Genomic DNA, 22,207 nt, shown 5'->3' with positions numbered 1-22,207 from the left:
TATTTTACTCCCACACCAGGCAGATGCTTCCTTAGAAGCGTGAGAAGCTGAGCAGTGACCACCAGCAGCCTTGGGTGCTGTGTCACAACGTAACCATGCTTTAACTCCGGCTTCCATTTGGTCCCTCTGTCATCTTCTGATACCACTTGTGACATTGTCAGCTACGCGAGGCATCTGCCAGCTGCGTAACAAAACTACCATATCCTACAGCAGGATTTGACAGGTCACACAGGATGATCCTAATGACTGTTGTGGACGAGTGTTTTAGATCACTTAAAGAATCACTGTCAAAGGTATTAGCAAAAGTGATTTTTAACATGAATTTGTAAAAGTGCAACTTAACAGAGTTCAATCGCAAGGTTCACGCTATTACTTACTACATGGAAGAAACATATAGAGGAAAATCAAGTTAGAATCGATTTAGAAAGATTTACACAGAGACCGGAGATGCAAAAAGGTAAGGGAGACCCTCCCATTGAGTCACGAGGTTCAGAGTGGACCCCCGGCTTTCTAAACTCCTCCTCAGAGAGTAGTCTAGGTGTCGCTGGATCCAGACTTAGTCCCAGACTGGGTGAACAGTTTATGGCTAATGGAATTAGCTACATGGATTTCATTAGACATTCACTCAGCATGCTATCAGTCACTTACGGAGGATCTGTGGCAAATAAGGGGTCTCTTACTCTCAGGTAAGGAATTTCAAACCTTGATGTTAAAGAAGCACCTTCCATCCAGGTGTCTGGTGTTAGTTCACTCTGTAGGTCGAACCCTAGGTTTCCCAAAGCAGAGACTCAGGCACAGAATCTTATAAAAATAATTTAATAGAGTGGTACAGCGGCAGGATCAGCTTGAGCTGGGTGCCTCCAGGGAGGGGCCAACCCGAACAAAGAAATCCCTGGGCAATGATACCCTTGCAGACTATTCACCGGCCCTTCACGCACTCTTCACACTCTCTTCACACACCTTCCACACGCCCTTTGGTCCAACAGTGATTCTGGCCTGACACCTTCTGACTCTTTGGATTCCTTCACGGTCTCCAGACAAGCCCTTGGTTATCTTGTTGAGTTGCAGGTGCTGTTGGCAGTTGTAGCCTTGAAGCCTCCTTATCTTCTGATTTAAGGCTGGCTCTGGAGGCCCCTGTTTTAACTAAGTAGGTACACGTTCAGTAAATCTAAGTGAAAGTTTACAGCTTGCGGCCTAAGGCTTCAGCAAATCTAGCTACTCATGCTAAGTAAGTAAAGCTAAGCAAACAGCATACTAAATCACACAACATTATAACTTTAAAAGTGACTCATTCTATTTAAAACAATTATTTAAGCTAAACAACTGATATCTCTTAACATTGAGAGGCGTCCCTGCTCAAGGGGAGAGTTGCCTGGCGTGCAGTCCAGTTGCCGTCAAGGGAGACGACAAATTGGGCTCATCCAACGATCTGTCGGTGGTAAAAGATCTCGTTGCTGGAGATGACCGCCATGCAGCCATGCTGCCTAGCAGGGAGAGCTCCAAGGAAGCTCACTTAGGCTGCCATTTATGGGATAAAGTGGTTGGCTTGTAGTCAAGTTGCATGCAATGGGAGAGGTACGCATGAGACTCCTTGTAGCCACAACTTTCACGGTGTCGCTTTGCTCCTGTGTGGGTTTCCTAGAGGAGTTCTTGCCCCAGCTACGGCTCAGGCCTTTACCTCCATTGCAGCCTGTACCAAACTGCTGCTGGTTTGGTTAAGGGGGGGTTGAGTGCCTCCGTCACAATGACCCATTCTGATTAAGGGAGTTCAGCCTGGGCCTCTGCTAACTGCCCTCATTGCTGCTTCTCCACAAACAGACCGCCTACAGAGGTGTCTTTAAGAAAATTAAGTCCTTGTTGAGCAGGAGACCAAGTATTTCAGGGTTTGGGCCTGGTACGTGGCTTCTGGGAAACAACTCTGAGCTTTCTTCAATAAATTACCTGGGATAGAATTAGTTTTACTTTTCAAAAGCCATTTTTACACAGCTTTCCTGGGTTTCCTCAGTCTTCTCCTGTTTTCCTCCTCTTCTGGCCCCCAGGTTGAGCTCATACCCTTTCTTTCTTGTGAGTCTCTCTGGTGGGGTCTTCAGCTATTATGCAAGGAAAGAGTCCATTTTAGGCTGAGCTGTGAACACTGAGACTGCTCAATGACAGTTCCTAAGGCATCAAAAGGAGTGTGTTTCCATTCTCAGGACAGTTGTTGCTAAGGCTGACTTTACTTGATAAAGGAATCCTTAAAGTCTTTGTTCCTCAGCCGCTGAAACCAATACAAACTTTTATGTTCATGCCAGTGGTTTGGGAGTGAGTCCTCATTCTTAGTTACAGAAAGTAACTGACAAAAGCATGATATATTCTTCAAAATAGTATTTCTGATCAAACTAATCTAGGTCTAGTAAGGAGAAGGGCCACCTGGAGCTCTCCTTCTACAAGATGTCGGGACAGATCTGGCTGAAGCCATCTCACTAGCAGAAATTGCACTCCTAATCAAGAGCCATCCCGTTGGGCCAAGGAGGACCGAGTCAGAAGAGATCATCAGTGCATGCCCTTAGCACAGCAAGCTGCTGTCCCTGTCCTCTGACTTGGATTGAGAGCTTTTTCCCTCCTGCTCATGAGCTGCCAAGCCTGAGAGACAAAAGTCACCTCCTAGGCACTGCTAAACCAAGACTTACACGATGACTTCAATAGCTTCAAAACTCAGCTTCCCCTAGGGGGGGAGAAAAAAAAAGGCTATTTTTCAGAATGTTTTCAAATGCTATTTAGCATCCTGAAGGATCTCCCTAAATGTTTACTCCTTGGTGCACAAACCAACTTAGAAAAGGAAAGAACAGTGTGCACCTGCGATTCACCAGAAAGGGAGAGCTGATCCACAACAGATGGATCTGTACCCTATGCCACACAGGGGCCTTCTAACGTTTGCCATAGGCACCTAGCAAGAAGGACAAGAAGAGAACACACACAATGTTCTCAGGAGTCTGCTCTCACATTACCTTTCCTGTTAATCTCCTTAAAATAATCCCTCTGCTTCTTCGCCTTGGGGGATTTAGTGGGTCTTTCATAGCAGGATTTAAGAACAAAATTCCCCACGTTCAGTGTTACACTGCAGGCTGCAGAAAAGACACCACCAGTTTGCATGAAGGATGCCGCATTCCCTCTGCAGCTTTCATGAATGACCTCATCCTGCCACAGAGATACCTCACAAGTAATCCGCAGTCCGTTGCCTTCAACAGCCCTGAAGGCTTTAGTAGGAAACCAAGTTACATGGGAAGGGATGCCAGTGCCTGGAGGAGCTCTGTCCACATCTTCTAAGGTCTCACTAATCCTTACTGTTAGGAAGTTGAGTCTAATGCAAATCCTCCTTGCTCCAGTTGGAGACCATCTATCATCCCTTATCCCAAGTGTACCTGGAGACCTTTTGCTCTCTGATATGCCAAGAGCGTTTTGCATTCTAATCTTACCCTCTCCTTCACTTGGGTACGAACCCTCCCTGACTAACATCATAGCATCTGTAAAGAGGGAACTCCATCGCTGGGGTCACGAATGGAGCTCCTTGGCAGCGTTAGACTCAGGACACATCCCCCTACGAACAGGCTTCCTGTTTGCCAAGAAATCACTTCTCCCATGCTCCTGAAGAGGCCACTTAAGATACAATTTCTTCACTTAATTCTCACAAAAGGCATGGAAATTTCACAAACACGTGACATGTATGGATCCCATCTTCTATCATACAGAATTCTGTAGAATTCTGCAGGAAATTCTGCACAGGAACATTTCTTAATAATTTTCCTGTAGTCTTCCTGTCTTTTTGTAGTCTCACTCAAAGGGAAGAGGAAAAAGCAGGTGAAACTTGAAGGTGTTGCCCATATTCTTCTCTACGCTCCACAAATTCTGTCTAATGAATGATGATGATTTTGCATGATTGATGGCAGGCTGGCAACACAAAAAGCAATCACTTCTCTATCACGTACATCTTCCAACCCAAGCAAGAATAAGCATGGAGTGTCCTGTGAATGAGTTTTTCCTCAAATAACCTCAGGAGAGGCAGAAAAATCCTGGTAATGCAGTGCTACCCAACATGAGCTGAGAAGCTGCTTGCATCATCCGTCAAGGGTGACAGCAGCAGCCTTACTCACCCGGGAAACAGGATGTCAGGTTTAGGAAGGATGTCAGGAGCTCCAGTTTCTCCCTGGGGAATGACCGAGTTCATCATCCATTTCTTCCTCTGCAATAGGGACAGAGAGAGGCGAGATGATTCCAAGGCAACGACCATGTTGCTAACGAAGGCAGCAAACCTCTCAACTGCTAAAAGCAGCAGCTGCCTCACCAAAGCTCTCCAACAAAGCTCTCTTTCATTAACTATAGTCCCTCCTTACAACAAGCGGACACACTACTACTAGGAACTGATCCTAGGTAGTAATACTGCTAGGCTTTCTGCACAGGTGACACTCAACAGCTTCAACCAGGAGACAAACTCTTGACCAACAGAGAAGCCAGTGGAGGCAAGCACAGCCTGCCTCCCTGGCTTCAGGCAAATCCTTCAGCCAGGCACTGCCTGCTTTCCCACTTATGCTTAATTGGCAAGTGCCTCCATTACCCTGCCTGGTTCTCCTACCCTTTCCTAAGCCTTCAGCGACAGGACACTGGGCTGGATCAATCCTTGGTTTGACCCAACATAGCTCTTCTTTGGATCTCACATGTCATCAAGACAATTGACGACGAGACTAAATCTATAGAGCACCTGTATTACTGTACATAATGTCTAGGCCAAGTGGTCAGACAAATCACGGCGTGCCAGGGGACAGCAGTTCAACAGGCCTTCGAGATTCGGTCTGAAATCCTGTAAGTAGCATTGCCAAAGCAGTAAGACTTGCATTGCTAAGAACTTCTTTAAAGTTTCCTGTTGCATCCAGGCTGAGAAGAAATTTTTCATAAAACCTTCTTTTGGCTTTCTTTTGCCTGATAAAAAGGACACCCATGTCCAGGAAAACAAAATCAATATTCAGTCTGTTTGAGATGCAGCGAGAGATACGCATCACGGTCTCATTTATGCAGTTCTCCACAGTGTCACGGGGATTTGATGTCTCCAAGGCTACGGCGGCATAGTCCAACGGGACAGCTGGTGCAGAATCTATTAAGCCACACAAGAGGAGCAAAGAGACTTACACAGCAAAGACGATAATTGCAGTCAAGTTTCAGCAGCCTTCAGGCCCTCAGGCAATGCCTTGCTACAGAGTGGTGGTCTTGAGCGCCGTGACAAGGCCATCGTAACTCTGCCCACACTCAGTGTGCGGGCACTGAGGGCTTGAGAGACTTAGTATGCCCTGTCAAACATTTCCAATTATGAAGCAAAAGAGAAGAACTCCTCCTGTGAATTACTCAGACCACTCCAAAATCCCATGAATTCATGAGCAAGTGTGACAGCTTTTGGGGCCAGTGACCATTCCTAGACAGCATTATCAGACACCTCACGTCTGTTTCAAAGGGAAACACGATTTTACTCTGTCTTCTTACTGGGAATAATTCTTCTGGCACAGCCAACGTTAAGAATCTTTCTGACAACATTGGACAGTTGAAATATGGGTCTCTGAACGGGCAAACAATCATTCTTTCCCATACATAGCTCTTCCATAAGAGCAGCGAACATCCCCAGCCCAACTATTCTGACACTCCAGAAGCGCAAAAGGAAAAAGGAACATGGACAAGGAGCTGACGTAAAAGTAGCGCAAAGACCCTTCAGCTAGAGGCGATGCAAGGGGTTTCCAACAATTGTGGTACGTTGGGTGGTCTTTCTGCTCTGGCAGTGGGGAGCAGAGAAACTCTGATAGCATTGATCTTTTGAATATAACTAGAGCTGGACTTGGGTTTTTCTGTACACTTACAGAAAAATCTGAATTGTGGCACACTTGTAGAATACATTTTAAAGCAGAAAACCAACATCCCAGAAGTAAAAGAAAGATAAGACTAATTATATTCAATGACTTCGGCAGGGGTCAGGCTGTCAAAACGACCAGAGGGGAGAAACAGGGCATAAATAGCACCTTGCCTGGTGCCAGCTGCTGCTGAATATAATGACACACCTGACCCCAAATTTCCACGATCTCCACAGAGCAAATGAAAGACATATCATGCCCTAAGTCACCAAGCTCACAGCCACGTTCCTAAATCAACGAGATGACGCCACTGTCTTCAAACACCCCCTCCTGCCCCACAGACTACTCACATCCCTGGCAGGGGCTGCATGGCTGAGCTTTCGACTGATTTAAGACGACAAGCCTTCTGCTGACCCCAGGGCAACTCTGGTGCTGAAACAGAAATTGCAAGTGGTTTGCACCCAGGGACACACGTGTCCCGCCATCTGACATCCAAAAGCTGCCGATGGGGAGGTACAAGAAGTGGTGGGAAGAAAGCAGAGGGGGGGCCCTGGCTCTGGCACAGCAAGCAGGATTTCACTGATGGAAAGTAAAACAATTCCTTTCCTGCCCGTGAATTTCAAACCCTCTCTCTGGAGTGGAGTAGGACACTCGCTCATTCTGACAGTCCCTTTCAGACACTGATCGTGAAGAGTAACCAAATGACCAGGGAAAATTGGCCACAGATTTCCATCAAAGCAAGAGGCCAGGGCTGGGCTCCACAGGAGCTGCGAAGACTTGTGAATCCCCAAGTTTCTCATGTGCCATGGCCACTTTCCCCCACATTTGATCCTTGGACAGACAGCCTCTAGACTTCCACCCAAGCAGCTCCAGCTCTTTTAACCAGGCAGGAACCCAGGTTGGCTGATCCCCACTTTGAGGAGAGCTGGAACCCTCTGTGCCCAGCATCATCCAAATCCACTGGAAGTCAGGGCCAGAGCTTGGAGCAGAACCCAGACATTGTGGCTGCCCTATTGTCCCCCTTGGAACAAGCGGTCAGATCTGCCACCAGTCCTGCACACCCACCCACCCCAGACCCCAAGGCTGAGACAGCAGTTACTGTAGTTAACCGTTGTTATGAGAACACTCATGAAATGGCTCCTGATGCTCCTACCTTTGGTCATGCGTGACATGAGTGTTGGAAACAAGACTCTTTCAGATGCCTTGAAGTCACCTTCCCAGGCCCAGAAAAAGGAAGTCATGGTTGTCACACCCACGCTCTAGGTTAGCAGCTGGACCTGAAAGGGCAAAGATATTTCTCACTTGTGCTATCACAACCCCCCTCCTCAACCTCCACTTGACGGAACGGTCCTCCAGCGCTACCTCCCTGCCTCCCTTCTCCTTCACACTGCAAAGCAGCTCAAGCGAAGAGCAGCTGTGAGAGCAGCAGGCAGCACTGCGACCTCCCAGCCACATGCGGGCAGGCAAGGAGAACAGGGCTGGGCAGCAGGAGCCACCGGGTCACAGCCAACCCCACCATCACACATGGATCACAGGAGGGGCTGCGGCCTTCCCTGCTGGAGGAGCATATTTTCTCTCTCCCCTGAATGAAGAAACATGAGAGTTGTTTCTACAGTGTCAGGGAAGAAGCAGTTGAGTGCTATTTGGTATTCCCTTCCTCAGAGCCTGAAATAAGCAGAGAGGTTTCCTCCCACCCATAGAGACCTTTACTTCCTTCCACCATCGTTATCTCCAGAAATTTATGCAAATCCATCATGAACATGTCCATAGGTCTGACTGTGAGGGAGAAACCTAAAACAGCGTATCAGAAAATTAACTTCCACACCCTCTGTACTAAAACATTTCCACACAAGAAACCATTTGCAGAAATTCTGTACAAGTAGGACATGAAGCTCGGTTGCAAGCCTGTACCTGGGCTGCGAGTAGTGAGCCCCAGCCCAGCAGCACTGCACGTTTCCCCTCAGAGGGCTTTAGAGCAGCCTCTCCTCGAGAAAGCAGGACAAGCCAGCAACAGAGAACAGGATGATGCACACACAGACAATGCCTAGAACCCACTCTGAGGCATGATAACTATCCCCGTTTACCCATCAATCGCACTCGAGCGTTTCAAAAGCACTAGGTGGTCTATCTTCTTTTGCAGCAACAACTGGGTGGGGGGAAGAAATAAGGTCTCCTGCTTTCTCTCTCACCACTGCCTTTGTATGCGGCTGCCCCAACACTACACGCAGGAAAACAGACTGCGGGGATGGCAGGCCTACTTCAAACATCAAGCAAAGCATCTGCAACAGACAAGGGTGCTTGGTGTCCTGGTTTTGGCTGGGATAGAGTCATTCTTCATACCGTAATTAGAGAAAGCTGAAGAGAAAGACAAATTCATCAAATACCTGCACTGTCAATAACCTAGCAGCTCTCATCGCACTGAACAGTCCGTGGCTGCAAAGTACAAACCGACAACTCTGAATTGGCCTCTCTCAGCCGTTTCAAAGCTATTTGACTTGCAGCAGGGAAAGAGTCCTCAAAGATTTCTCTTCATTACACTTTTGTACAGGAAAAGTTAAAGATAGGTACCCAGAGATAAAGCTCAATAGTGCCTTCAGGCCAAAAAGAGGGAAATACTGTTGTACCATTTATATGAGCTGGGGACAGGAATATTGATTGTCCACAAAGAACTTACAGTGTAAGTACCAGCAGAAAAACCATCAGCATATTCTCAGTTGCCTGATCACCCTTCAGAATGAGGTAAAGGAGGAAAAACTACATTTATTTTGTTTACAACTAAACACCCCAAAACAGCACACAAGTATGAAACAGCGCTGCCATTTTTCATCTTGTAATTTCTTCCAATTTAAATGCAGTTTCAAAAGAATATTTCTACGCATGCACATGGAACACTGATTTCTTGTTGCAGCCAGGTGCTTCAATGAAAATAAACCACGCCGACAAGTAGTTTTCACGGATTTTAATTTTAAATAATTTTCAAGAGTAATACAAAAGTTACAAGTTTGTCTATTCAGACTAATCGTTTCCTCCCCCCCCCCCCCCCCCCAAAATTCTTCAGTGGAGTTACTTGCTGCATCTTTCAGGTAACTCTGTTTAGAAAGCACTTCAAATGACACAATTTAAGCTTATGTTTTCCAGAAGAGAGGGTTCTGTGTCAGACGTCTCTGGAAGTTCTCATACCTAGGGGAAAAAAAAAAAACAACAAATGCAAACTAAAAACCAGAAGCTGCTGCAATTAAAATGGCTTCAAAAACGATACAGGTAATTTATCGTGTTCTCCGCATAGACTAAATTATATCTACTCCACACCAGGAAGTGAGTAAATCCAAAATCCTCCTTTCTGATTCCACATCAAGAATACTCACAGAGAGACTTGTGTATTTCAACAACAGTGTGTTTTTCATTACAGTGGTATCCCAGAGGATGCTCATTCAAGCTTAGTAAAATTATAAGCTAATTAAAAGTGGCTATTTTGTGCCTAACATTTTTTGGGCTAGGAAATTAAAGTTCGGGCAGGTAGAAGTGTGAATCTGAGGCTGCCCATTATCCTAGTAATCAGGCCGGGTATCTCACAGAAGAAACCCCAGCAAAACCAAACCAAGAAAACCTCATGCCGTTTAGGGATACGCTGTAATACTGGGAAAAACAAGGTCACACCACTGCTTCTGAATCCAGTTCAGCTGTCCCTGTGCTCCCCCTTCAGTGCTGCTCCATCTAGGATGCACAGAGCCAGCTTAGCACTTCTCAGTTCACGAGACAGTGGACACGAGCTAGCAAGCTTCACAGACTCCAGCAGGCTTGCAGAGAGACCACAGCCTCCAATTCAGGATCGCTTCCTCGCAGGCTACGTGTAACCTGCTCACAGGCAAGGAAGAGGGGACTGCAGAGAATTCTGCGCTCAAGGCTATGCATCCATTTGCCTTGCAGTTCCAATAGAAACCTTGAGACAAAGTAGTCCCCGTTACCTTTCCACCCTCACCAAATAATTCTAACTTCCATGTTTTTTATATACAGTAAAGTTTTAGTAAAATTTAATGAGGAAAAATAATTCTCTAACACATAATGGAATCATGTATGCACACATGCTGTCCTAATGTCACTTTCAATACTCACAGAAACAAGCAAGCCACAAACAAACTGAATATCAGAATTCATTATTGACCTACAGTGAAGAAACAGGGAAAGTACACAATTCTTGTGACTTTCAAAAAAAAAAAAAAAGCCTACAAGCTTTGAGCTACAAAAGCCTAAAAACCCCTTTCGATCCCCACAAACCCAAGCTGTAAGGTATCAAAAGGTACTGCCAATGAAACAGAGAAAACAAAAAAAGTTCTTCTACATCTCATAGTTCCTAACCCAATTCAAATGAGAAGAGAGACTCTAAAGGGTTTTAAACCCACTCAAATTAGAGAAGGGCTCATTTATGAATGAATTTTTAAGCCAAACTATTGAATTTCCCTTGCAGCCAGCCCACTGCAGAGATCTAAGATACTCTACATATCACAAGCTGTAATTAAACACATCATAATGACTCACGAACAGAGCCAAAAAATCTTGTTTTTCTGTGGCTGTAATCACATTAACAGATTTCTATACACAAATGTGTTCAGTTTACTAGAGTTATGCCTCACTTCACTGCACTGTTTTGAACAGCCAAAAGCAAATTCAGCATCATCCAGGCAATGACCAGCCATTACCCTGCTTCTTTAGCCTGTCTTCCCTTTGGTTTCTCTCATCAGAGGCCTTACCCACATATGTTCATGGAGTGCGTAGTTACCTTCTAAATAGAAGAGATCTGCATCAAGTTACGCTCCCGAAGAAAATATATTGCTTATGTTAACTGCTTGCATATTTGTGAGATCTGTACTAACGATAAAACTGTAATCAGAGAGCCCAAAATACTGTTTTAAAAAGGGGTTGGGTTAATACTGTAGAGGCTAAAGAGGGCTAGCCTGATAAAATGCAGGAAAGAATTTTTCAGACATCCTAAAGGACTGCCTGCAGTTCACAATTTATCTCCAGACTAGACGGGCTATCCCCATAGACAGTTATTTCTTAAAACAGTCCCTGGAAAACAACTCTCAGACTTTTGTACTTGTGCTCAAGGGTCTTGGTGACAGAACCAGGTCAACTAGGAACATGATTTCTCCACCTCTCCCATATTCTTAAGCAATGTAACTATGCTGGAATTATGTCTAGGAGGAGACCAAGCATAACAAACAAGCACAAGTTGACAAGTATCAGTGTGTTCTGTCTTCCCATGACTCCAGAGCATTTGCAGAATCAGCAACATAGCGCAAATCCACACGTAAAGGGCGACATTTCTAGAAGCAAAAAAAATTCACAGGCTGTATAGCACTTTTCTAATAAAAAACTGATATGAAGAAGCTGACAAATAAATACAAAAACAGTGGACAGAACCTCTCTGTACTCGAGATAAACAACAACAAACACTTTTAAACATTTTTGCATCATCTCACTGAATAGCATGACAGTAGTTCAATACTTAGAAATCAGCTGGTTTAATGCCTAGAAAAAAGAACACTTGTTACTAGAGATCATTGCCATTACCATTTCAGAACTACATTTGCAGGAATGAAAGCTTCAGAAGGATTTGGGGTCATCTGTGCCTGAGTAACAGCAAATGAGGAAGCAAAGTTATAGAAGTTATCCAACATCTTCTGAGTGAACTGAAATAAAAAAAAAAAAAAAAGAGACATTTTAAGTATGTTCTTTTTTCAATTTGAATTTTTGTGCAGAAGTTTAACAGATATACAACTCCTATATGAAGTAAAATCAGCATTGTCATCTAAAGCACAATGGAAAAGTGGATATAGTAAGTCCACGGATGTCAGTTTTAAATTGATCAAAACATCCTAACTCTCAGTCTTGCCCTCAGATCCATCCAGAATCCAGAAATCATTTTCAGAATCTTCACTTGCCCTCTCCCTGCCCAATTTCATCCAACTGGATAAAGACCTTTGGGAAGAACATTTTCTTGTTGTGACAAAGAAGTGATGCAGTGTCAAGAGCTGTCCCTCTCCTCCAAATTAAACCATCAGAAGAACTGTAGACCAGCTCAAAGCTGCCATTCCAGCTCACAGCAACACACTAGTTATTAAACCAGCTGAAAAGTCTGCAATCTGCCTCGTTACAACTCGTCAGACTCCAGCGACAGGGAAATTTCCTTTAGCTTTCACCACAGAAGGGCTGCTATCCTGGCATCCTCTGCCACAAGATCTTGCTGGGGAAAACAAGAAAAAGATGCATAGGAAACTCCTACACTGTAGGAATAAGGAAGAGTGAAAGAGAGGCCAAGAAGTAGCAAGCTCTTTGTGCAGAGGATGAGGCTGTAGGACATTCCCAGCTAGTCTACAAATACCTAAGCCTATGGTACCTCCTTCTTTCCCCTATTCTTCTTATTTTAAAAAAAGTACGCATTGTTTTGGTGGGAGAACAAACTATTTTCATAAGACAGTGAAATGATGGAGCAAAACAGAGCCTAGGGCGATATATGCACACTCTTGTGCTTCCCTCCACCTGCTCTGACAAAAGGAGTGGAAGAACTGATGTCCTAGGACCCAGGAGCCTACCCTCAGTCTCACCCCACTCACATGCAGAACTCTGTGGGTTTGTCCCACTTTTTTCCCATACACCTTTTTTATAATATAACTATATATAAAAAAATATATATACAATCATAAAGCTTCATAAAACTTACTAAAAATGTAGTGGGACAGCAACCCCTTAACTTAAGAGTAGCAACAGATGATTTTGCCTTTAAAAAAATACTTTTATTGCTATAATGTAGCATTTCCAAAGAGATGATGTCAAGTATTAAACAAAAGCCATCAGTCATTCACAAACATGCTCCCAGTCATATCCCCTTCCTCTGCTATCTACTCCCTCAAAGGTTTCCTTCAACTATGACTTCATACGTTTTCTCTGTAGGAGTAACTATTACTTCAGCCTTTGGCTGAGGTGCATTCCTTGAAAGCACTATACAATTTCAGTTAAGATGCTACTCTTTTTTAGTAAAAAATCCACCTAAATGGAAATAACATTTGTAAAAAAGTTATGCAATCATGAGGTTTGTTTTTTCTTTAAATATTATTGCCAGAAAAATCCACCAGCCACCTTGCAAATGACCTCAAGCGGCACATTATTACCTCATGACTTAACTACTGCTATTGTAAAAACTGGTGGAATCAGAAATATTATTTAGATCTCATTTGCCCACAACTCCAGAAAAGCTCAATTAAACGTATTATACAAAAACAGCTGTCAGTCAACTCCTAGTCATGATAGCTTTCTCCAAGAGACCTTACCTATTTGCAGCTATTATGTGTATAAACTGCCAAAGGATATCAGCTACATTATCAGGATTACTGTTCAATTACCAGCCTACCTCAGCAAGCGTCTGTAAGAAAAGCGAGCAAGGAAAGAAAAAAAAGCCTCAAGAAAAGCCTCACCAACTGCTGCAACGTTAAAAGATAATGCCAGAGCCATCAGTGTTAGGGCAATCAAGACCTGCCACGCAGATCTAGCTTGCCTTGAACTGCTGTTAGACGGCCAACTAACTGCCAGTGCTGGCTGAGGATTTCCAGAGGTTCAAACTAACAGACAGGCTGGGTAAAAAATGGCAAGTGTTGCAGCCCAAGGCCTGATCCACAGGGAAAGAACTGGAAAAAAAAAAATAAAATACATCTTTCTGTGGGAGAGGACATGATTCTGTAGTTCTGCAGAACTACATCAGAAGGATTTCTCAAGGGTCAGTGGTACACTTGGATATCTATCTGCACCCATGCCTGTGTCTGCCTTGACTTTTGAGTAATTTTTGACCATCCCTGCAAGTCTACGCACTGGCGTTCCAGCACCTACAAAACAAATCAAAGATCCACTGTCTCTCACATGAATTTAGTCATAGCTGCTCCTAAAAGGGAAGTATCATAAATATTTTTACAGTAGAGTGGCATCAACACAAGTAAGTCTATTGGCCTGATTCCACTGAGCATGCAAAATCCAGTCCTTTACAGGAGACATAGTTTTCTAGTGTAAGAAAAAGTCATTTCAAAATATCAAAGCATCCAGCCAAATGATTGATAATGATGAGGCTGGTTACAATCCTATAGCCACCCATAGCAGGTTTTGTTTTCGTGTTTTTTTTTTTTTTTTTTTTTTTATTAGCTCTTCAGAGGCTCAATTCTTAAGACTTTCATAGTACAGAGAATTTCTGAAAACAGAATGTCCAAGCTACCTCTGTGAATGAATCTACTGATGACACAGCAGCATTTGCAACAGGAGTCTGCTGGGCCAGGTTCTCCAGCAGTTCCACTGAGATTCCAATCTGGGCCACCGTTGGTGTCTGCGGGAGGTTCATGGCACCAAAGGGATGTTGACTTCCCTTCCCTGAAAGCACCACAAACAGCACATTAGATTTGGCACACATGTAAAGACTGCGTTACTTAAATCACTGTGTTTCTTCTGCAGAAGGTATTCCTCAACTCCCACCAGAGAGATCTCCCTATCTCAGAAATACAGAAAAATCACACAGTCCAAGCACAGGCACAAGTACACACAAGCACAACAGATGAAACAGTGGGATAGGTACATTTAAAACACACAGCAGATCTTAAGAAAATTTCTAAAAAAAGGAAAAATTAATTTTAAAGCTCCCTATGAAGTAAATGGATTCAAGAGGAAATACGATCTGTGAGTAAAAGACAGCAGAACCTTTCTCTATAGGAACCAAGCCTTTAATTGACATTGTAACAATTGCAGATAAACAGGAAACATGCAGCACTGCTGCACAGTTGTTTGATTCACTCATTCAAACCAGGTTCTTGTGAACCTGTTTGCGCACTGAAAAATAGAGAATGTTACTTCAAGATGACTCTGACTTGAAGCTATCCCTTTGGAGGGCCGGGCAGCCCCAGATCTCATCTGAACTGCTCAAAACCACCAACAGCAAAGCTCAAAAAAACAGCCACGGAACAGAAAGGCCTCTGACTTTGCAAGAGCCACAAAGAAAACAAGGAATTGGGCAGAAAAACATCCCCAAACTGCATACCACTCATACAGGCATCATCCCAGCCCTCTGCCATCACTTCTGACCTTTGTCTACTGAGTATTAACCAGTACTTTCAGTCCCAGCTTCAGCCAGGGTCTCTGCAAACAATGACAGACACCTAGAGTCACTTAAATCATGCACTCCTCTTCGTCAGCATCTGTAAAGGAAAACACAGGAAAAAGGCCTGGGGGACCACAATGCTATTAGTAAACAAATACTAATACTCCACCTAAGTTTGAGTGAACACAATAGACAAGTACCCTCTTAACACAGAAGTGATGTTTCAGTAGTACCCTCTGGCCTCTTACTAGCAGGAGAAAGCAAACCTAGTCAAGAGCTGTCCTACAGACCAGTCAACACTATCTTGAGCTGCAAGAAAGACTAACTGAAATCTAAAGCACCATCTGACTTAGTTCCATGGTCAAAAACTCAGCCAGCAAAAACAGCACAAGTTTGAGCAGCTGAGCTCAGGCTCAAGACTGAAGATCTCAGAAACTTGACAATTCTTCTGCAGGGACACAAGGCACTACCACAAAGAAGCCAACATTCAACCCATACGGAAAGCACATTCACAAACCCAGCACTCTTTTCAACTAAAGCCTAGTGTCACTCCTCACTCCAGATCTACAACTGCAATATAGCCCTACATTTATGAGTAAAGCACTCACTATTAAAATGTTACTTTAACAGAAGGCCAGTAAGAAGAGAGTTCATCTCCTGAAGCGCTATTTAGAAGCTCTTCTGAGAAATGCCACTGCTGTATGATCTCATCTCTATCTACTGTAGATAGATGCTTGCTTGATAAAGGTAAAATTTATTAAAGTATTAAGAAAGAGAAAACCTATTAAAAATCAAATATCACACAAGTTCATTATTAAAAATCCCAATAGCAATAGAGCTAGTAGAAGTTTTACATCTTGTAATGTCTTCACCTGAGAAGCTGACATTTACAATAAAAGGATAACATCTTCAAGCAACAGGCTCCATCAGAATATATCACTACTTTAGAAAGACACTCATGATCTAAATAATAAAATACATCCATTCTGTCACTTTGCATGCACTCCCATGGAACCACTCTCTTGGAAAGATGTCTGCCTAAAAGGGCGAGAGAAAAGCATCCCCTGCCGTCCTTACGCCAACTGAAATACCCTTCACGTTTTCAATGCTTGGCTGTTGCAATTAGTATTCCAAACCTTACAAATACAGAGAACACAGTATGTTAATTGGTACTGAAATACAAGCTTAGGTTTTCACAGTCAGACTCTACACTCTCCAACGTACTATGTCATAACAGAGCAACTGCAATCAGAAAAATATTTTTTCTACCCCTTTCTTTCCCTTCATTGAACCCTTGATTCAAGATAGTGAGCCCTCATCACCTTTCAGCCCAACCATGTCAAAAACCTTACCCATGTGTAGGCGTCAAATGCAGACATTATATTAGAGGGTATACTTGTAAGTGGAAAACAGCAGCACACACATCATCGCGTGCTGCACAGCAGAAAAAGTCTGTAACGGAAAGGGCTATCCTGTAACTTTTATCCCCCTTGTCAACCTACTTCCAGTAAGGGTGCAAGATCCCAGCCCAAGGTTTGTTTTCTGTTTCTACCACACTTTCAGGCACAACTGAAAAATAAAAAAGCCCTTACAATTCCAAGGCAAGGAGTATTTCTAAGCCCCTTCTTTATGCACAATCACATGAAATTCATGTGAGCGGGGGGGGAGTTGATTAAATAGTCTTATTTCCAACAAACATGAAGATTGCATCTGAAAAGAAAAAAATAATTCAGATTTAATGCTTATTGCAAAGCCAGACACCATCTTACATGATAGTTAATCCTCAAAAAGAAACATGTAATAATGCTGCACACTTCGGGCCTTTGACTCCTAGACTTATAATCAGTATCAGCAGATGCAAGACTTCACTTGCTAAATCAAGGGGTCAAAACAACAACAAAAAAGCAAACAAAAGATTCACAAACCACGCAAGCACTTTTATTTCTAGCCTCACAGCATAGCTTTTAAGAATGGTTAAAAGTTAGCAAGAAGAACAACAGAAAAGCCTGCTTTTAGATATACGTTTGTACCGAGACTACTAAGAAATACAACTCAACAAACTTTTCCTGATTATAGAGGAGCTCTAAAGGAATCTTTTAGAGGGTATTATGACACCTTCAAGGCCCAATCTGGAAATCTCTTCTTCAAAGGTTACTTGAGTTTAAATAGCACCTGCAGTCAAGGAAAAAGCATCCAGGTTCATAATTTAGTCTCTACTCCACAAATCACTTTCACGTTGAAGACTGTATTCCAAAGCGGTTTCCCCTTTAGTTCATCTATTGAGACAACCTTCTGGTATCCCACTTGGAAACACTGCAATGTTCACCTGCACTGGCTTTCCTAAGTGAGCATGGGACAGGAAGAAGGAGAGAAGCAAACAAAAAACCTGGGGCAATGCCATTTTACTTGACCCTCATAGTCCAGAAGTCTAATACCACATCCCCAGATACTGTATTTAACAGCCCAATCAGTCCTTACAACAACGTGCAATGCGGGCAAGTTACATACATCACAAAACCTGTACAGTTCCAGGGCATTTCAGACATTAAACATAAACTTAATGTAAGAGTTACAAACAATACCTTTAACCTTTCCCAAAGTCTGTGTAATAAAACTATGCCACTTCAGCTGGCCACTCATGTCCACATAAGAAACATGCTGGCCCTCTTCATCACACAGCAAGAAACTCTGCTACAACCACTGCTTCACAGGGAACTGACAAACAGGGACACAAATTTGTTCCTCTCAACAAAGGATTAAACCCATAACGCAGATTTCAACAGTCAGTAACATCTCTCAATGATTCCAGCTCTCTGTAATCCCTCTCTGGTCTCCCCCTTCTACAGCCTCATAGTCTTCTCCATCATACAATTGTTTATGGTCATGGAAACTAAGGCTGTGTAGCTTATACCGACTCTACAGTCAGACATAAGCTGCAGACAACAATGGGAACGGCGGAGCTCTCTGTTGTTCAGATCAAGCACAGCACTGCAAATGCATTCAACCATGTCACAGAGTTCTTCCTCAAGAGCAGCCCTTACTTGGAAATTATGGCTAGTCATGCAAAAAGCATCTGAAAATGTGTTTTCCTACAAAGCTGTCTGAAAGCATATAGAATACAGTAAGCTGGCAAAAAAACTGGCAATACACTTCACTGTTTCACTAACAACACAACTTTGGAATACACAAAAACACGCCGCCCCGTCCCCCCTTCCTGTGGCTGTTCTCTCTTCTGAAGAAAGCCCATGTCACACCGCCATCCAGGACAGATTCAAAAGAAAGCATGTCACTTTATGAATTAATATATTTTATCACAGCAACCTCAATGCTTACCTAAATAGAGATTCAAGTTAAGGCTGTAGACTACACTGAAGCCTAGAAAAAATGTGTATTACTTTATCACCATAACACTTTAAGCTGCTTGACTGACAGATCTGTCCTTTTAATAAGACAAAGGTGTGCCATTGAGGCGCTTCGTCATTTTTATAACATGCACAGCAAAACCCCCATATATTTAGGAAAACACACCCACACCTACTTCAGGTAGCACCAGCATCCTCTGGCTCCCATGAGAGTCAGACTTCTCTGCTCAGGTCTATATCAAAAACATTAAAACATTTGGAAAGCTGCTTTCCAACGACGACACCCTCTACTGGACAATTATATAAGGGGAAGCAGCTAGCCGTCTGAAATCACTGCGTCAGATTTTACTCATTGCAAAACCTGTCTCTGTGCTATGAATAATACAACCGCTTAACAGTGGAAGCTGAAAGAAAACGTTGCAGGCGTGTCTAGACAAATGCCTAAAAATCATGCTATGGAAGTTACAGGATCATTCTTCCTCAGGTTCTCTATGCAGAAGCACTGGAACACATGCCAAGCCTGCTCAAAGGGATTTCCAGATCAACACCACATACAAGAGAAGACGAGTGAGAAATTTCGCTAGGAACATTAACACACAGACAGACTTCCATAAAGCTGACAGACTGCTTCTAGTACCGCATGAGCTCAGGACTATCCGAAAACACACGGTGGTCTGCCTCTTCAAGCACCTTTTTATTCAAAACCACCTTCAAACATTTATCCCTTTAGGCATGCAGGAACACATCTGTTTCACTGACTGCTATGGTTTACCAGTCTTACCAGATTTCAGACCAGAAATTTTGAAGATGGCACTTGGCTTCTCATTAGTGACAAACCCCAGCAGCTGCCACACTGCCATCCCACTCTGGTCCGGATAACAAAAATAGACAGATCCTCCCATTCCTTCTGGAAATGGTATAGTTCCCAGCATGAAGACCACTACATGATTGATGTTTTCATAGTCTGGTAAATCAAATACAAATTTGTCTTCAGCCACTTGTTGGGGCGCTGCTTGTACCTAAAGAGAACAAAACCTTTATTAGTATTATTGTTTTTAATCTTTGACTGTAACTGCAAATTTCCTTTTACTGAAAAACACCTAAAGTGGAACATAACAAAAAGTGTGGAATGTACTAACCTAAATAGCAAACAGCCAGATAAAAGTCAAACACAGCAGAAGAACAACTGCAAAAAATATTACTAAAAAGGCACAACAGTCTTGTTCTACCTGCACTGAACATATATCCCACCCAGGACTGCAGGATCAGAATACCTTCACTCCCCATGTGCGTAGGAGGAAAATAGGGTGCAGAAGAGGTTGCCAAGTCTATAAGCAGTGGCTGTTGACCACCTGGCTGGCACAACCCCAGGATCATGGAAACCTGTTCACATAGGAAATACAATAAACCTTGAGACAGGCAGTAGAAGGATGGCTAAATGCCAGAGCAAAAGATACCCTCCTTTTTACCCCAGGTACCGCATCCTTGCGGCCAACGCACAATCTAGCCTTAAAAAGCTTCTTTTAAGCTCGCAGCTTGTCTCTGAGCAGCCCGAGCCTCTCCAGTAGCAGAGGAGATGGCAACTGCCTCCCGGCAACGAGGCTCTACAATGCAGCTGCCTCTGGGGATGAGGGGCAGCAGCCAGCCGAGACGCCGGGCAGCCGTGACGAGGACGACGAGGTCCCCTCTACCTGGGGCCAAGCCCGGGCGGAGCCCAGCGAGGGCAAAGGCGAGCCCCGCGGGGCGGCCCTGCGGCAGCTCCACCCCGGTCCCGAGCGGGTTGAAGGCCGCACCGGCGGCCCGGGCAGCGCTCACCAGCCTGCCCGCCACCAGGCAGCCGAACATGGCGGCGGCCGCCAAACCCCCTCAGACGCTTCGCTGCTCCGCAGCCTCCATGAGCGGCGTCTGCCGGAAACCAACACGCCCCCATTCACCCCGGAGTCGGCGAGTCACTTCCGGAGCGCGGCCGCCGGGGGATGGAGAGGAGCAAGCGGACTACAACTCCCGTGGTGCAACGCGCGCCCACGCAGCAAGCGGTGCTGCGCGGAGCGGAGCGGGGCCTGACGGGAAATGTAGTTCGCGTCACGGCACCAAATGAACGTAATGGGCGGGAAAGGGAGACGTCTCTTCACACAGCCCTGGGTCTCACCAACGCCGCCATCCCTTGCTCGGTTTTCCGGATTAAAACATGACTGATTTTCTCTGAGTGCTGAAGAGCAGAGGAAATTTTGTGTCTTCTGTACCTAGAAATTAAAGTCAATCTTGCTATGGAAGTAAAAGGCTAGAGCCAAAGTGTTTACATCCAGACAAAACTGGCCAAAGCAACTAGGAGCAAATAAAATCTGCATTCAAAAATAAAAGTGAAAAAATGGAGAAGTTAATCAGAAAAACTACCTGATAAAACACGGTGACACACACCAAGTATATTGACAGACAACTGCTATAACAGCATGAGACGCCACATTACCAAGAAACTCAATTCGTCCTCACAGATACAGTTCAGGTTCCGGAAGTTTACACTGAAGAAGTGTGCACATCGTGTATATTTACTGTGTAAACTGATCTTCAGTGCCATTTCAGAGTACCTACCATTAGATTGCACTTGGTGCTCAGAGCACAACCCTCCTTGACTTCAGTAGTAGATTCCACCAGTGAGATTTCCAAGGCTACATCAAACCTGCCACAGATGCCTGCAAGATAGTCTGATGGCCTGGTTAACATCACATACGAACGCAGAGGCACAAACAAATCTAGTTTTCCAAGGGCAAATGCAAAGACACTTTGCTATGCCATCATCCCTTTCCTCCTGCCAATGCCTCTCAACGTCTTCCAACTTTTGCAAAAACAGGGAAAGGTCATGACAGCAAAAGGAGGCTTTAAACTTCAATGCCATGTGGCAGTGGAAGGGGACTGGAAACCTACGTTTGCGTTTCACAGACATTCGCGCAGCTAAGAGGTGGTAAGCAACAGAGCGTGTGCTATGTGCCAGATTAAAAGGAAGAACCTTCTAGTGGGTGGAAACATCTGCTCACCCCCCTTGGGCTCAGTCCCCTCTTCTGTCTCTGCCCCAGGCTCCCTCTGCAGACCCACGTGCAGTCCTGAGAAATCTCGGCGCACTTTCAGTTTGTCTGTCCAGTCCTCCCCTATTTTCCTAAGACTGTCACCCCGCAGTGTCTTGTTAACCTCTGTCCACAACCACTTCCAGTTTTTTTGTCCATCCAGAGTCTGCTTCCAGGATCCTTCCCAGGCTCCTCATCTTTCTCAGTTATTCACGGCTATCCCTTTCTGTATCCCTTTTAGCCTCTGTCTTTCTGTCATCCCTTTCAGTCTCCATCTTGGGTATCTCATTTTTTCTACTGCCTTCCTGCTACCTGTGTTTTTTCCTGGCAGCATTTCTCACACAATTCCCTAAATCCCAAATCCCAATCTTTATTCCCCACCCCCTCAACTTTAGGTATTTGTGAAAGACATGCCACAAACAACTACAATACAACAGATTACCAGAATGCATCTTTTTCCTCCTAGGTGCTAATGAAGATTAAAGAAATAAGCAACTGAAAACAGGATTTCCACAGGGCAGCTTCAGCACACATTGCTGCTGATTCCACTTACAACACAAATTTTAAAGCTAGACCTAACCAAATTTGATTTAACTGAAGGAGGCTAAAGCAGCTTCAAATGCTTTGGAAGTAATTTTTCATCGACTTTCACATGAACTTCCATTTAAAGGGTAAAGCTATCCCACCTCTATCCCATATCCTTCACTTAGCTTTGAAAAATAAAGGCAAATCTTCATATAAGCATTGGGATCAGTTTGATTTTATACTTTAGAATATGCAGAGTTAATG

The 22,207-nt window shown here is 44.1% G+C and overlaps 1 protein-coding gene across 5 annotated transcripts; it reads right to left on the bottom strand.

Annotated features, from left to right (window-relative positions):
- Positions 1–8,915: 8,915 nt before the first annotated feature.
- On the bottom strand, positions 8,916–20,222 carry HIKESHI (heat shock protein nuclear import factor hikeshi). 5 transcript variants are annotated; one of them, XM_050903521.1, is made up of 5 exons: positions 20,175–20,222; positions 19,141–19,378; positions 14,125–14,276; positions 11,439–11,557; positions 8,916–9,047 (listed from the first exon to the last, which is right to left on the bottom strand). In XM_050903521.1, exons 1-5 carry the CDS (start codon positions 20,202–20,204, stop codon positions 8,993–8,995), a joined length of 594 nt encoding a protein of 197 aa, XP_050759478.1. In that variant the 5' UTR covers positions 20,205–20,222; the 3' UTR covers positions 8,916–8,992. The 5 variants fall into 5 exon arrangements, with proteins under 5 accessions (XP_050759478.1, XP_050759485.1, XP_050759508.1 ...); XM_050903528.1 differs by having other exon boundaries at positions 11,439–11,497; XM_050903551.1 differs by lacking the exon at positions 20,175–20,222 and adding an exon at positions 20,051–20,069.
- Positions 20,223–22,207: the final 1,985 nt, after the last annotated feature.

The sequence above is a fragment of the Gymnogyps californianus genome, chromosome 1 (assembly GCF_018139145.2).
Source record: "Gymnogyps californianus isolate 813 chromosome 1, ASM1813914v2, whole genome shotgun sequence".
Classification (NCBI taxonomy): Eukaryota; Metazoa; Chordata; class Aves; order Accipitriformes; family Cathartidae; genus Gymnogyps; species Gymnogyps californianus.
The sequence above is the reverse complement of the archived record's forward strand: the minus strand, read 5'-3'. Positions and strand labels throughout refer to the sequence as shown.

Bases quoted from the DNA above. Each gene is read 5' to 3' on its own strand.
- HIKESHI (XM_050903521.1), bottom strand. From the start codon at position 20,204: ATGTTCGGCTGCCTGGTGGCGGGCAGGCTG. The intron at 19,379-20,174 runs GTGAGCGCTGCC...TGTTCTCTTTAG, and splicing joins GCCTGGTGGCGGGCAGGCTG to GTACAAGCAGCGCCCCAACA. The intron at 9,048-11,438 runs GTAATGGCAATG...TTTTTCCCCTAG, and splicing joins GCAAATGTAGTTCTGAAATG to GTATGAGAACTTCCAGAGAC.